The sequence below is a fragment of the Lissotriton vulgaris genome, chromosome 5 (genome assembly GCF_964263255.1).
Source record: "Lissotriton vulgaris chromosome 5, aLisVul1.2, whole genome shotgun sequence".
In the NCBI taxonomy this organism is placed as follows: Eukaryota; Metazoa; Chordata; class Amphibia; order Caudata; family Salamandridae; genus Lissotriton; species Lissotriton vulgaris.
In genome coordinates, this window is record NC_141693.1 from 457,498,165 (window position 1) to 457,513,421 (window position 15,257).

At 55.0% G+C, this 15,257-nt stretch overlaps 1 protein-coding gene across 2 annotated transcripts in view; it reads right to left on the reverse strand.

The window, feature by feature from the left end:
- Window positions 1-8,883: 8,883 nt before the first annotated feature.
- The window catches only part of VPS13D (vacuolar protein sorting 13 homolog D), a 2,754,556-nt gene continuing 2,748,182 nt past the window's right edge, over window positions 8,884-15,257 (reverse strand). For both annotated transcript variants that reach the window (XM_086921894.1, XM_086921893.1), the window contains exon 70: window positions 8,884-9,540. In XM_086921894.1, the coding sequence (XP_086778020.1) occupies window positions 9,409-9,540 (132 nt within the window). In that variant the 3' untranslated portion in view covers window positions 8,884-9,408. The remainder of the gene's footprint in view (window positions 9,541-15,257) is intronic.

A 15,257-nucleotide genomic window follows, 5' to 3' on the forward strand; every position in this document is an offset into this window, starting at 1 on the left:
TAGGCCCCCTTTGCCCTTCTTGGGTACCAGAAAGTAGTGGGAGTAACAGCCACGTCCTACTTCTGGCCCAGGAACGCGCTCGATGGCCCTCTTGGCCAAGAGGGCCGAAACTTCCCCTTGCAGAAGTCGCAAGTGATCCCCCGACACACGGTGGCATTGAGGTGGCATGGATGGAGGGGAAGACTCGAAGGGGAGGGAGAAACCCCGTCGGACAATTTGCAGCACCCACCTGTCCGAAGTGACTGTATGCCAGTGGGAGAGGTGATGGCGAACCCTGCCTCCCACAGGCGTCACATGGGCCTGAAAACTCGGACTAGGAAGGTTTTGAGGCGGGGGCTGCTGAGGGAGGTGTGGACTGGCCTCGCCGCTGGCCCCGACCACCGCCACGGCGGTTCCCACGGCCGCCACCGCGTTGCTGAACATTCTGCGGCGCGTGGCTGACGGTCCGTGGTGGGGCGCCCCTTCCGTGGCCACGAAAGGAGCGAAAGGCACCCGATTGCTGGCGTGGGGCCGCAAGGCCCAAGGACTTGGCCGTGGCCCTGGAGTCCTTAAAACGTTCCAGCGCATGGTCTGCCTTGTCGCCGAAGAGGCGACGGCCATCAAACGGCATGTCCAGGAGAGTGGCCTGGACATCGGCCGAGAAATTGGCGGACCTCAACCAGGCGTGGCGTCGAACCGCCACCGTCGTTGCCATCGCCCTGCCCAGTGAGTCCGTGGTATCCAGCCCACACCGGATGGAAAATCGTGCCGCATCTCGGCCGTCCGCAAGGGTTTGGCTGAGTTTAGCCCTGACCTCCTCAGAGCATTGTGGCAGCACCTCCGCAACCGTGTCCCACAGAGTGTGGGTGTAGCGGCCCAAGAGACAGTTGGTGTTGACTGACCGGAGCCCTAGGCTCACAGACGAGAAGACCTTCTTCCCGAACTGCTCATATCTCTTGGATTCCCGATCGGGCGGGGCCGTCGGGAATGCGGTCTGGGAAGTGGAGGCCTGGATGACCAGGCTCTCGGGGGTGGGGTGGGTGGACAAAAAGCAAGGGTCGCCCGGTGCCGGGCGGTAGCGTCTGGCCACGTTCCTATCCACAGGGGGACCTGTGGCGGGCTTGGACCAAGTGCCCAGCAGAACGTCACACAAGGCCTCATTGAACGGCAGAAGGGGCTCCGCGGAGCCGGACTGCTGTTTGAGCACCTCAGTGAGGAGATTAGTCCTCACGGCCGCGACGGGGAGCTCAAGGTTTAGGGCCTTAGCTGCCTTCGTCAACACTACGCTGTAAGCAGAACCCGCCTCCGAAGCCACAGTCGGGGGCGATGTAAATCCAGTGTCTGGCGAGGTGTCAATACCACTGGCCTCCCCAAGCTCATATGTCCAGTCCTGATGTGACTGGCAATCACGTGCCAGAGGGTCCTCGGACCCCTCCCATTGCTCCTCGTCACCCAGCTCCTGGAGACCAGGATGAACAGCCAGGGCCTCCTCGTGGAGATAGAATTCTCCGACGGCCGATGGAATCGGCGCCCAGCGGCGCCCCTCCGACGCCTGAGGCGGACCGTAGGAAGCATTGGGGTCGGCAACCACTACGGCTGCCGGGGACGACACCTGAAGGGACGGCGCCGGTGAGGTCGTAAGGTCGACCGGCGAGGTCCCGGATCCGGAGCCGGATCCAGCGAGGTCGCGCGGCGCCGGGACCGAAGTCGCCAGCGGCGCCGGGCCCGAAGCACCCGACGTCGTCGGGGCCGAAGCGCCCGACCCGGAAGGACCTCCAGACGGAGCCGATCGGCCCGAAGGCGCCACGGGAACCGACTGAGGAGGGAGGGCCCTCATGGCCATGAGGTACCTCTCGACCTCCTCCTGCGACGCGCCGTGCCCAGGGACCCGAAGGTGTGGGGCAGGCGGCGACGCTTGCGACTCCCGCGGAGCCGCGTGGGCGGTGTCGCCCGAACCCCCGGCCGCATCGAGCGAGCGTCGGGGCGGGTCGGAGGACCGATGGTGGCGCTCCGACCTCTCATGCCTCTTACCTGAGGACTTGGATCCAGACGATCGGTGACCACTCCCGGAGCGTCGATGACTCCGACCTCGCGACCTGTCCCTCGACCTCCCGTGGGACCGGGACCGGGACCTGGAGCGGCGCGGGGCCGACTGCCTCAGCTCGAGACGCTTGCGGGACCGCTCCCGCCTAGCCTTCGACGTCAGGGCCCGGCAGTCGTCACAGGTTCGATCGTCGTGGTCGAGGCCTAAGCACTTCAGGCACCGGCGATGGGGGTCCGTGACCGACATGAGTCGGCCGCACTTCGAGCAAGGCTTGAACCCGGGCATCCCTGGCACCGATAGTCGAGAATCGACTAAGTAGAGGATCAAAAAGATCAAAAAGTTTTCAGTCAAAAAGTGACTGGGGGTAGAGCTTCTTCCGGATCTGCGCTAGCTGGCGCGGAAAAAAGAAGAACTGACGTCAGCGCGCATGGGCGCCGTCTATATACTCCGATGACGTCATCCCGGCGCTCACGACGCCGACGACGGACGCGGAGCCGCAGACGACGCCTAACAGCGCGCAGGGGTATTGCTACGCAAAAATTTCCGGATCCAGTCTGACGCCTGGGGATATTCTAAGGTAAGGAATCTATCACTAACGTGTCTCTTTCAGATGATTGTTTACGCTTTCCTGACTTTCCAATCTACGCTCCTTCCTATTCGTTTCTCATTCGATTTTCACTCATTTGCCTCACTCGTTTTTTGTTCCACCCACTTTTTTTATTTTATTCATACTTCATATCATGACATCTTGTTCGTGAGTGCACCATCCTTTTTCTATTTTTTCTTCTGACATCGTGTTGAGCACAGTACGCTTTCTATTCCAAGCACCCACCCAGCTTCCCTAACTTGCGCGTCATTTTAACTCGCGTCTTCGGGGTTTCCTTAACACGCCGACCCCAGTCACCACGGAGTCTGTTACATTTTTGCACTTGGACACACGTTTACCGGGTTATGTGAAGGTAAGCGTTCGTTTGTACTGGTGTTTACTCTCACGGTTTTTACACCGGTCCTGATGCACAAGTTGCTTACCTTCGGTAACAATACATCTGTAAGAAACAGTAGTTAGTGTTAGATTCCTTACCTTAGAATATCCCCAGGCGTCAGACTGGATCCGGAAAGTTTTGCATAGCAGTACCCCTGCGCGACGGTAGGCGTCATCTGCGGCTCCACGTCCGCCGTCGGCGTCGTTGGAGCCGGGATAATGTAGTCGAAGTACTTAGACGCTGCCCTCGCGAGCTGACGTCAGTTCTTATGCACAGCTTTTCCGCGCCAGGAACGGAGGATGGGTGGGGCGGTAACGAATCTAACACTAACTACTGTTTCTTACAGATATATTCTTCCCGAAGATAAGTAACTTGTGCATCTGAAAGAAACAGGTTAGTGTTAGATTCCTTACCTTAGAGTAGATACCCCAGCAATACCGACCCCGGTGGTGAGTCTGCGAACCAATGATCACACCAGAAAGTCCTGGAGAACAGAACGGCTGAAAAAGCCATCTCTCTGGACTTGGCTATCCAGGCAGTAGTGTCTAGCGAACGTGTGCAGCGAGGCCCACATAGCTGCCTGACAGATGTCCTGCAAGGGGACCTCCCGACCCAGGGCAGTAGTAGCCGCCGTGGCCCGAGTGGAATGGGCCCTCAGCCCAACACGAGGCACCTTTTTAGCCAAAGAGTAGCATACCTTGATGCACAAGACGACGCACCGAGAGATGGTCCTTTTGTGCACCACGTAACCAACAAAGAGCTGGCCGTCCATCCGGAACAGGCGTGTGTGGTCCAGATAGAATGAGAGCGCACGTTTTGGGTCCAGACGGTGGAGCCTCTCTTCCTCTTTCGAGGGATGCAGAGGAGAAAGCAGGTGGGCAAGGTGATGGACTGCCTGATGTGGAAGGCTGTGACTACCTTGGGCAGGAAAGAGGGACGCGTTCTCAAGACAACTTTGTCCGGATGGACAGAAAGGAAAGGATGTTTGAAAGAAAACCTGGAGCTCACTCACTCTCCTGGCAGAGGTGATGGCAACCAGGAAGGCAGTCTTAAGAATGAGAAGACGAAGAGGGCAATTGTGAAGTGGCTCGAAAGGAGCGCACATCAAATAAGTAAGAACAAGGTTCAAGTCCCACTGAGGCATCACGAAAGGAACAGGAGGAAATATGTGAGTGATGCCTTTCAAGAATCTATTCACAACAGGGTACTTGAAAAGAGAAGGCTGATCAGGTAGCCTTAAAAAGGCTGAAATGGCAGGAAGGTAGCCCTTGATAGTGCCCAGAGCAGAGCCCTGCTGGGCAAGAGAAAGAAGAAAGAGGAGAACCTCTGAAAGGGGGGCAGAAAGTGGATCCACAGCCTTTGCTGTGCACCATGCCACAAATTTGTTCCACCTGCAGGCGTATACCGATTTTGTGGAGGGACGCCTGGCTGCCAGAATCACATCACAGACTTCGGGAGGCAAGTCATATGGCCTCAACTGGGGGCCGAAGGGGGCACGGTAAACTGAAAGTGCTCGCGGCCTACCGTGAACCTTAGGTAACGCCGGTGGGCCGGCAGGACGGGGATGTGAAAATATGCGTCCTGCAAGTCCAACGCTACCATCCAGTCTTCTGGGTCTAGGGCAGCTAAGGCCTGAGCCTAAGTCAGCATCTTGAACTTCTCCTTCCGGAGGAAGCCGTTGACGTTCCGCAGGTCCAAGATAGGGCGTAGGCCCCCTTTGCCCTTCTTGGGAACCAGAAAGTAGAGGGAGTAACAACCACACCCTACTTCTGGCCCAGGAACGGGCTCGATGGCCCCCTTGGCCAAGAGGGCCGTAACTTCCTCTTGCAGAAGTTGCAAGTGATCACCCGACACGCGGTGGCATGGCTGGAGGGGTCACCTCGAAGGGGAGGGAGTAGTCCCTTCGGACGATTTGCAGCACTCACCTGTCCATTGTGATGGAGTGCCAGTGGAGGAGGTGATGGCGAACCCTGCCCCCCACTGGCGTCGAATGGGCCTGAAAGCTCGGACTAGGAAGGCTTTGAGGCGGATGCTGCGGGGTGGATGTGGACTGACCTCGCCGCTGTCCCCTGGCACCGCCACGGCGGTTACCACGTCCTCCGCCGCGCTAGATGTTAGTCTGCGGCCCGTGGCTGGCAGGACGTGAGGGGGCGACCCTTCCATGGCCACGAAAGGAGCGAAAGGCAGACGTAACGGCATATCCATGAGGGAATTCTGGACATCAGCCGAAAAGTTGGCGGACCTCAGCCAGGCGTGGCGGTGAACTGCCATTGTCGTGGAAATCGCCCTGCCCAGCGAGTCCGTGGTATCCAGCACACACCGGATAGAGTACCGTGCTGCATCCCGCCCTTCCGCAAGGGCTTGAGGGAGTTTGACCCGGGCCTCCTACGGGCAAGCAGGCAGCACGTCCGCGACCGTGTCCCACAGAGAGTGGGTATAATGGCCCAAAAGGCAAGTGGTGTTGACCGACCACAACCCCAGACTAAGTGAGGAGAACAGCTTCTTACCGAACTGCTCATACCTTTTGGATTCCCGATCAGGTGGTGCAGTCGGAAATGCGGTCTGGGAGTTAGAGGCCTGGATAACCAGGCTCTTGGGTGTGGGGTGGGTGGACAGGAAGCTAGGGTCGCCCGGGGCCTGGCGGTGGTGCCTGGCCACGTTCCGATCTACAGGGGGACCTGTAGCGGGCCAGGACCAAGTGCCCAACAGAACGTCAGTAAGGGCCTCATTAAACGGCAGTAGAGGCTCCGAAGAGCTTGCCTGCGGTTTAAGGATCTCGGTGAGGAGGTTAATCCTCATGGCCGTGACGGGGAGCTCAAGACCCAAGGCCTTGGCCGCCCTCGTCAGCACCACGCTGTAAGCAGCCCCCTCCTCCGTATCCACGGTATGAATGGAGACAAAGCCAGTGTCTTGACGGTGAAACTCGGGAAGACGTGTTGCCGGCTCGGACCTGCTGATCAATTCCTCAGCCCTCATTATCTTGGAGGAAGCTCTCCCCGTCAGGGTCATCTGGGTATTGCTGGGCACTTCGGAGGGTCCTTATACTGTTTCTGGCCGCCTTGAACTGACCTTAACAGCACTCCGGACCTGGTTAGCTCCCCCTGCTTTCCACCTTTTATTAGCATCCATTCGGATATTGACGTCCTCTTCTTGAGAGCTTTTCTCAGGAGACTGTTTATTTTCGCTATTTTTAGCCACAAGAAACAGCCCTTATAACTTTGATATCTTCTTATTAAAGATTGAATATTTGAAATTTGAAGGAATCCACGCCCTAAAGAAATTGTATATATGATATGGTGATCCTGGCGCCCTGACAAAGGCACTGTGGTTTATTGTCCTTTCCGAAACGCGAGCCTGCACTTTTTTTGCTTGTATAATTCCCCTTTTGCTGTTTCTTTATTTTTACCTTGGTTTGTTATTATTGTATTGTTCTCTTGTGTTTGTGTACGGCGTTGTGGTTGTTTGAGAGGATGCCTGGAAGTATGAGTATGATTGGGGGCTATATGATGTTTATTTAATTGAATTACATGGTATATATTTATGTATATACTTTGTATGAAATAGTTATCATGATGGGTTGCAAAGAATAAAATCATATATTTTTCTAAAGAATTTTATTTGTGTGGGACTTTGATGCTGTATATAAATCAATGGATATACTACCTATAGATTTATAATGTTTTAGGAGAGGTTTTTTGCGTTTTTGACAGACCACTGGCCTCCCCTAGATCCACTGCCCAGTCCCGAAACGATTGGCACTCTCGTGCCAGAGGGTCCTCAGACCCCTCCCAATCCCCCTCGCCACCCATCTACTAATAGTCAGGTTCAAAGGATAGGGCCGGATCATAGAAGAATTGCTCTTCTCTCGGCGTCGAATCCGGCGTCGAGCGACGCCGGTCCGACGCCGGATCCGGACCGATGGAGGGACCGGGGATGACGTCGTCCTGGTTCGGCGTCGGGGGCGACACCCTGGTGGTCAGCGCCGGCGGAGGGGTCGTAAGGTTGACCAGCGGAGACCCGGATCTGAAGCACCCGACGGCGCCGGGCCGAAGTACCCGGGCCGCTTCGGCTCCCAGTGGGGTCTTGCTGTGGCCCGATGGTGCCACAGTGGGACCCGACGGAGAGAGCGACCTCATGGCCATGAGGAAGGCATCGATCTCCTCCGGCGTCATGTTCAGCACTGGGACCGGCGGGTATGGAGCTGGCAGCGGCTCCTGCAGCTCTGCGTGGGCGGTGTCACCCGAACCCCCGGTCGAATCACGCGAGCGTCGGGGAGTCAGAAGAGCGATGTCGTCTCTTCGACTTCTTGTGCCTCTTACCTGAGGACTTGGAGCCCGACGAATGGTGTCGACTCGTCGAGCTTCGATGACTGTGGCCCTTCGACCTCCTCCTCGACCTGGACCATAAACGGCGAGGGGCCGACTGCCGGAGCTCGAGGCGCTTACGGAACTGCTCCCGCATAGCCTTCGACGTCAAGGCCCGGCAGTCGGGGCACGACTTGTCGTCATGGTCGTCCCCAAGACAATACAGGCACCGGCGATGGGGGTCAGTAACCGTCATCAGTCGGTTGAAATCGGCACAAGGCTTGAACCCAGGCATCCCTACCGGCACCGATAGTCTTATGACTCGAAACAGGATCAAAAAGATCGAAAAAGTTAGTCAAAAAGTGACTAAGCAGTACTGCTTTTTTCCGGATCTGCGCTTGCTGGCGCGGAAAAAAGAAGAACTGACATCAGCGCACGAGGGCGGCGTCTAAGTACTCCGACGACGTCATCCCGGTGCCAACGACGCCGACGACGGACGCGGAGTCGCAGACGACGCCTACCGACGCGCAAGGGTACTGCTACGCAAAACTTTCCGGATCCAGTCTGACGCCTGGGGATATTTTAAGGTAAGGAATCAAACACTAACCTGTTTCTTTCAGATAGGCATTTTTCACGGGATAGATGTATTAAGACCAATCAGTACCACGGTTCCAGATTCGTATCTTGCACCATTGTTGCACCTCAGTTTTTCTCTATCACGCATGGCATGTTCTATCGCCAGTTTTGTTACACCAGTCATGTTTACCAGACCTTGTCGTTTTATTTCGACTTAAATATTTCTGGACCTCGTCACTTTTGTACATAGAGTTTGCAATTGTTTTTTTCACTTTTTTTATTCACCATTCACATCATGCTTTACCTGTATAAACACCTTACCAGCACTTTATTTGTGCCATATATATACTTTATTTTGCATTCTAGTTTCCTATGGGATAGCGATATATGCTTGCCTCGTTTGTTTTTTGTAAATTTCCCCCTGAAGAAGAGCTATGCTGGAAATGCATAGGGAAAACAGCTCACTAACGTAACTCACATGATAATGATGGTTAATGGAATACATACATTCTATATGTTCTCAAAATGTAATTGATCCACCATGGATGTTCGATCATATGATGCAATATGATGTTTGCCATCAACAGAATTCAAATTTGATTTCCACTTCGAGAAGAACTCGCTTTGTTTACTTTATCATTAAGAATTTTAGCGCACCTGCCGCCACAGGAGTGCTTGAGATTTCAACCTTACACTGGGTAACGTTTTCCAGACATTTCATACTAGCAACTCAGGGACTAGGAGGTGATCATCCCGAGCACCCTAACCACGAGTAATTTCTTCCGACAAATTTACGACAGGACTTACAGGGAGTGCAGCGGTTGAAATTTCTTCTCCTATAGAAAACTCACACATGCAGAGAACCAATAAAAGCATTTCAATTTAATTCTGGTCCGAAATGTTGTATGTTGAACTAATTCCTAATGGGACCTGCGGCTGATTGCTTCTGACAACAATTTTATTTTACACTGCATGGCCAGAAAGAAGAAGTGACTGATTCACAATGAACTGTTGTCTTTATTACCAAAAATAAACACACGCGTTTCTTGAACTCAGATTCATAAAAGCATTTCAATACCACATTCAATATAACGTCTTTTTAATTACTTTACAGTGCATTAATAAACAATTCTTTACACATACCCACGCCCAATTTATACTCTCTTTTATATTTACATCCAAAATAGTAATACATATATACATGTTAGTAAAATAAAGGGCTTCCCAATAACTTTTACAAATGTATATATATATATTGTTCAACATTATTAATTATTTTTCTTTTTCTCCAAATCTACATAACTCCAAAATAGGAAATGCTTTAATAGATATAATATAGTGCATTGTGTTTCTCATTATTGTTTTCGCAGTGTATTTCATTCCTGCAGAAACATATCGGTTCACGATGTGCAGCTGTTGTCCACTTTCAGGTGGCATAGGTGTTTTTTTAAAATACAGAAATAGACTTCCAGGTAAGTTGTTGAGTAGCAGCATTAATGGCAGCGGAGTTGTGCTGTAAAAGTTAGAGGTCCTGTTCCAAATGCTCTTCATCTTCATTTACTCTTAACATCAGCTGCTGCTCATAATATAGGCTCTTAGCATAGTTAATTTCTTGAGATATCTTGATGGCAAGGGCCTCCGATTTTACATGAACCTAAAAGAGATATATAGTTAACGACTGCATTAATACCACAACTAACAATCTGATGACAATATAGCTTTTTTTCTCAAGGAGAATTTATAACGAGACATTTAACAGATAAGCAAAGGTGGAAATTAAAAAGTTATTTACTTTCGATTACTATCTTTTCGGTCTATTCTCTCCAGCCGCAAATTTACTTTGTGAATCTCCCTAGGTGCTAGACTATATCTGCAAACTGTTGCAATATCTCTGCAGCCCTGACAGGTAAGGTCATGTGGCTCCTGATAGGCGTGACATCAAGGAGCCATATAAGATGCTCCTCAGTGCAGTGACTTCAGTTCCGGAGGGTCAGTGTTGAGACAAACAAGACTGAATGAAGGCAGTTTACAGTGAGAGAACTGAACTGGAACCTTTTTAGCAATATCATAAGACTACAGAAGTTAGTTGTGTCAGTGAGGAATCTGTGGGAGGACAGAGTATGCGCCAGCAAGACAGATAACGAATGGAAGTAAATTTCTCTTATGGTGGATACTGGTCTCCAAAGGATACTCATCTTGTAAATCAATTTAATATTAATACCACCAAGGAAGTGGTGGTATTAATTTGATCAAAGTAAAAAAAATCTAGCAGCACAGACCTGGCTAAGTGACCATTCCTGGAGGCTTTGTAATCAAGGCAGTACTCCTGGCGAGGGTGTGACATGAAGCCCATGCCATAGTAGCCGGACAAATGTTCAGAACAGAAAGATCCCTGACAACCGTAAAGAAGCGGCCTTCGCCCTGATACAATGTGTCCTGAAACTTGCTAGGGGCTTCTTCTTAGGGAGATCTTACCACATCTCAATGTTTTGGACAATCCACTGGCAAATCATCACCATCTGGATTGCCTTTCCCTCTTCGTAAACGCAAAGCCAAAGAACAGCTGATCGTCAACATGATGCTCTGAGTTCAAGGAGAAAGTTCAAAGCCCTACGAGCATCTAAGTGATAAGGTTTCTCCTCCTCCTTGGTATGAGGTAGATGAGGATATTATTATGTCAAGCTAATCTATTGCCATACATGAAATGGGGAAACTCACTTATGATTTAGATGTTGGTGGATGGAATAATCTGTCACAAATGTGACGTATATTCCGTCCGCCCTATTATAAGTCCCATAGAATGTAATGCACTTGTAGTACGGCGGATGGGATATCCGTCATATCTGAAAGAAACACGTTAGTGTTAGATTCCTTACCTTAGAACATCCCCAGGCGTCAGTCTGGATCCGGAAACTTTTGCGTAGCAGTACCCCTGCGCGTCGGTAGGCGTCGTCTGCAGGCGCCCCCTGCGGCTCCGCGTCCGTCGTCGGCGTCGTGCGCCGTGATGACGTCGCTGGAGTATATAGACGCCGCCTCCGCGCGCTGACGTCAGTTCTTCTTTTTTACGCGCCAGTGGACGCAGATCTGAAGAGCAGTACTCCGGTCTTTTGACCAAGTTTTTCTATTGTTATTTCACTATTGTGCCTGTTAGGATGCCCGGGTTCAAGCACTGTGATGACTGTGAGCGCACGATGTCGGTCACGGATCACCACCGCCTCTGTCTCCGGTGTCTTGGCCCCGACCACGACGTGGACTCCTGCGTCGACTGCCGGGCCCTCACCAACAAGGCTAGGCGGGAGCGGTCCCGCAAGCTGCTGGAGCTCCGGGTTTCGGCCCCACGTCGGGACCGGGAGCGGTCCCGGTCCGGCCGGAGGTCGAGAGAGCGTTCGAGGGAGCGGTCGCGGAGCCGCGCCGAGCGTTCCGGAAGTCGACACCACTCGTCAGGTAAGAAGCACAAGAAGTCGGGGCGTCGTCATCGTACCCCGACTCCCCCCGACGCTCGCGCGATGCGGCCGGGGGCTCGGGTGACCCCAACCCCGCGGCTCCGCGAGAGTCGCCGGCGCGGCCTGCCTCATACCCTCCGGTCCCTGGGCACGGCGCGACGCCTGAGGAGATCGAGGCGTTCCTCATGGCCATGAGGGCGCTTGGTTCTCCGACGGGGCCTACGGTGCCTTCGGGCCCAGTGCTACCGTCTGGGGGCCCTGGCGGTTCGGGTGTCCCTGCCTCGGCGCCGCCGACGGCTCCGGCCCCGGCGCCGCCGACGGCTCCGACCCCGGCGCCGCAAGGGCCTTCGGGTTCGACGCCGGCTGGCCTTCCGGCCTCTCCGGCGCCGTTACCATCGGGGTTACCCCCGGCGCCGTCCCCGCGCGGCGCCGGTTCTCCGGTGCCGGCTCCGGCCGGCAGCGGGGTTCCGACGCCGGCTCCGGGCGGCGCCGTCCCGTTACCTTCACCGACGCCGGACGCGGAGCCGGACGGGCGTCGCTCGACGCCGGTCCCGGCGCCGATGGGGCCCATGAACCCCGAGGAGCCGGTCTACATCGTTGACTCCGAATACGGAGAGGATGAAGAGTTCGGTGAAGGTTGGGAGGGGTCCGAGGACCCTCTGTCACGCGAGTGCCAGTATGACCCGGACTGGACAGGTGACTTGGGGGATGCCAGTGGTCTGGACGACTCTCCTAACCCTGGTTTGATCTCTCCTCCTTCCGTGGCATCGGTGGCGGGAGCTGCATATTCTGTGGTGCTGATGAGGGCTGCCAAGGCCTTACACCTTGAGCTCCCCGTCGCGGCCGTGAGGCCTAACATCCTCACCGAGGTCTTCAAACCGCAGTCATGTCCACAGGAGCCTCTGCTGCCGTTTAATGAAGCCTTGTCAGACGTTCTGTTGGGCACGTGGTTCAGGCCCGCTTCAGGTGCGCCTGTTGATCGGAACGTGGCCAGGCGCCACCGTCCTTGTCCGGACGACCCCAAGTTTCTGTCTACCCACCCCACTCCTGAGAGTCTGGTGATCCAGGCCTCGACCTCCCAGTCCGCATTCCCGTCGGCCCCGCCCGACCGGGAATCCAAGAGGTATGACCAATTTGGCAAGAAGGTCTTCTCGTCCATTAGTTTGGGCCTGCGGTCTTGCAACACCGCTTGCCTCTTGGGCCGCTACACCCACTCTGTGTGGGATACGGTCGCGGAACTGCTGCCAGAATGCCCCATGGAGGTGCGGGCAAAACTCGGTCAGGCTGTGGCTGAGGGCCAAGATGCAGCAAAATATTCGATACGGTGTGGTCTTGATACGACCGACTCGCTGGGCAGAGCTATGTCAACGACGGTGGCGATTCGTCGCCACGCCTGGTTGAGATCCGCCAATTTTTCGGCAGATGTCCAGAATACCTTGATGGACATGCCGTTCGATGGCTGTCACCTGTTCGGTGACAAGGCGGACCACGCGCTGGAACGCTTCAAGGACTCCGGGGTCACGGCCAAGTCCTTGGGTCTCTCGACCCAGCGTCAGCAACCGGGTTCGTTTCGTCCCTTTCGTGGCCAGGGAAGGGGCGCCCCCACACGTGCTGCCAGCCACGCGCCGCAACAATCCTTTCAACGCGGTGGCGGCCGTGGAAACCGCCGTGGTGGCGGTCGGGGACAACGGCGGGGTCAGACCACACCTTCCCCCGCAGCATCTACCCCAAAATCCTCCTAGTCCGTGCTTTCGGCCCCATGTGACGCCAGTGGGTGGCAGGGTTTGCCATCACCACGCTCACTGGCGCACGATCACTTCGGACAGGTGGGTGCTGCAAATCGTCCGAAGGGGCTACTCCCTCCCCTTCGAGACCTCTCCTCCAGCCATGCCACCGCAGAACCACCGTGTGTCGGGGGACCACTTGACACTTCTGCAGGAGGAAGTTACGGCCCTCTTGGCCAAGGGGGCCATCGAGCGCGTTCCTGGGCCAGAAGTAGGGCGTGGTTGTTATTCCCACTACTTTCTGGTGCCCAAGAAGGACAAGGGGGGCCTACGTCCTATCTTGGATCTAAGGAACGTCAACGGCTTCCTCCGGAAGGAGAAGTTCAAGATGTTGACGTTAGCTCAGGTCTTGGCTGCTCTAGACCCACAAGACTGGATGGTAGCGTTGGACTTGCAGGACGCCTATTTTCACATCCCCGTCCTGCCGGCCCACCGGCGTTACCTGCGGTTCACGGTAGGCCTGGAGCACTTTCAGTTTATCGTGCTTCCCTTCGGCCTTACCAGCGCCCCACGGGTGTTCACAAAGGTGATGGCGGTGGTCGCAGCCCATCTGCGCAGGTTGGGGGTTTCAGTCTTCCCCTACCTAGACGACTGGTTGTTGAAGGCGGGCTCGCCCCAGACAGTCGTCCACCACCTTCAGATGACGGCAGACCTCTTGCACGACCTGGGGTTCTCCATCAATGTGCCGAAATCACACCTGTGTCCCTCTCAAAAGCTCCTTTTCATCGGAGCGGTTCTGGACTCGGCGCAGTTTCGGGTTTATCCTCCGGAACGGCGGGTTCGGGATATTCAGGCTTTGATTCCCATCTTTCAGCCGCTATCCCGGGTTTCGGTCAGGTTGACGCTGCGGCTGCTGGGACTGATGGCTTCCTGCATCCTTCTGGTGCATCACGCCCGGTGGCGGATGCGGGCTCTGCAGTGGGACCTGAAGTTTCAGTGGGCCCAGCATCAGGGCAACTTGTCCGACCACGTCTTGATCTCGGAGGGCACTGCGAGACAACTGCAGTGGTGGCTTACGGACCGCGATTGGGTCAGGGGCAAGTCCCTCTCCCTTCCCCAACCGGAGCACGTTGTCGTGACGGACGCGTCCCTCCAGGGCTGGGGTGGCCACTTGGGAGAGGCAGAGATCAGAGGCATCTGGTCTCCGGCGGAGTCCCGGCTCCATATCAATCTGTTGGAGCTGCGGGCGATTCGTCTGGCACTGAAGGTATTCCTCCCCTTTGTCAACGGGAGTGTAGTGCAGGTGTTCACCGACAACACCACCGCCATGTGGTACTGCAACAAACAGGGCGGAGTGGGGTCGTGGACCCTTTGCCAGGAGGCTCTGCGCCTCTGGCAATGGCTGGAACGTCAGGGCGTGACTCTGACGGTTCAACACCTGGCAGGTTCTCTGAACGCCAGGGCGGACGAACTCAGCCGTCGGTGCTCGATGGATCACGAATGGCGTCTGAACTCGGACGTGGCGCAAGGCATCTTTCTGCGATGGGGAGAGCCTTGGTTAGATCTATTCGCCACCGAAGAGAACGCGCAATGTCATCAGTTCTGCGCGTTGGAGTTTCCAAGACGGCACTCGCACGGCGACGCCTTTCGGCGCGAGTGGAGTTGCGGTCTGTTATACGCCTTTCCGCCTATACCACTTCTGCCCAGAGTGCTGAAGAAGATCAGGCGCGACCGGGCCCAAGTTATCCTTGTGGCTCCGGACTGGGCTCGAAGATACTGGTATCCCGAGCTACTCAGCATGTCAGTCGGTCCCCCGATCCGCCTGCCCCTTCAGGAGGACCTTCTGTCGCAGCAGCAGGGGACGGTCCTCCACCGAACCTGTCCAGTCTCCACCTCCATGCTTGGAGATTGAGCGGCGGCAGTTGAGGCCATTTGACTTGCCTCCTGAAGTCTGTGATGTTATTCTGGCAGCCAGGCGTCCCTCCACTAAGTCGGTATACGCCTGTCGGTGGAACAGATTTGTGGCATGGTGCACAGCAAAGGCTGTGGATCCTCTTTCTGCCCCTCTTTCGGAGGTTCTTCTGTTTCTTCTTTCTCTTGCCCAGCAGGGCTCTGCTCTGGGCACTATCAAGGGCTACCTTTCTGCCCTTTCAGCCTTTTTGAGGCTTCCTGATCAGCCTTCTTTGTTCAAATCCCCGATTGTA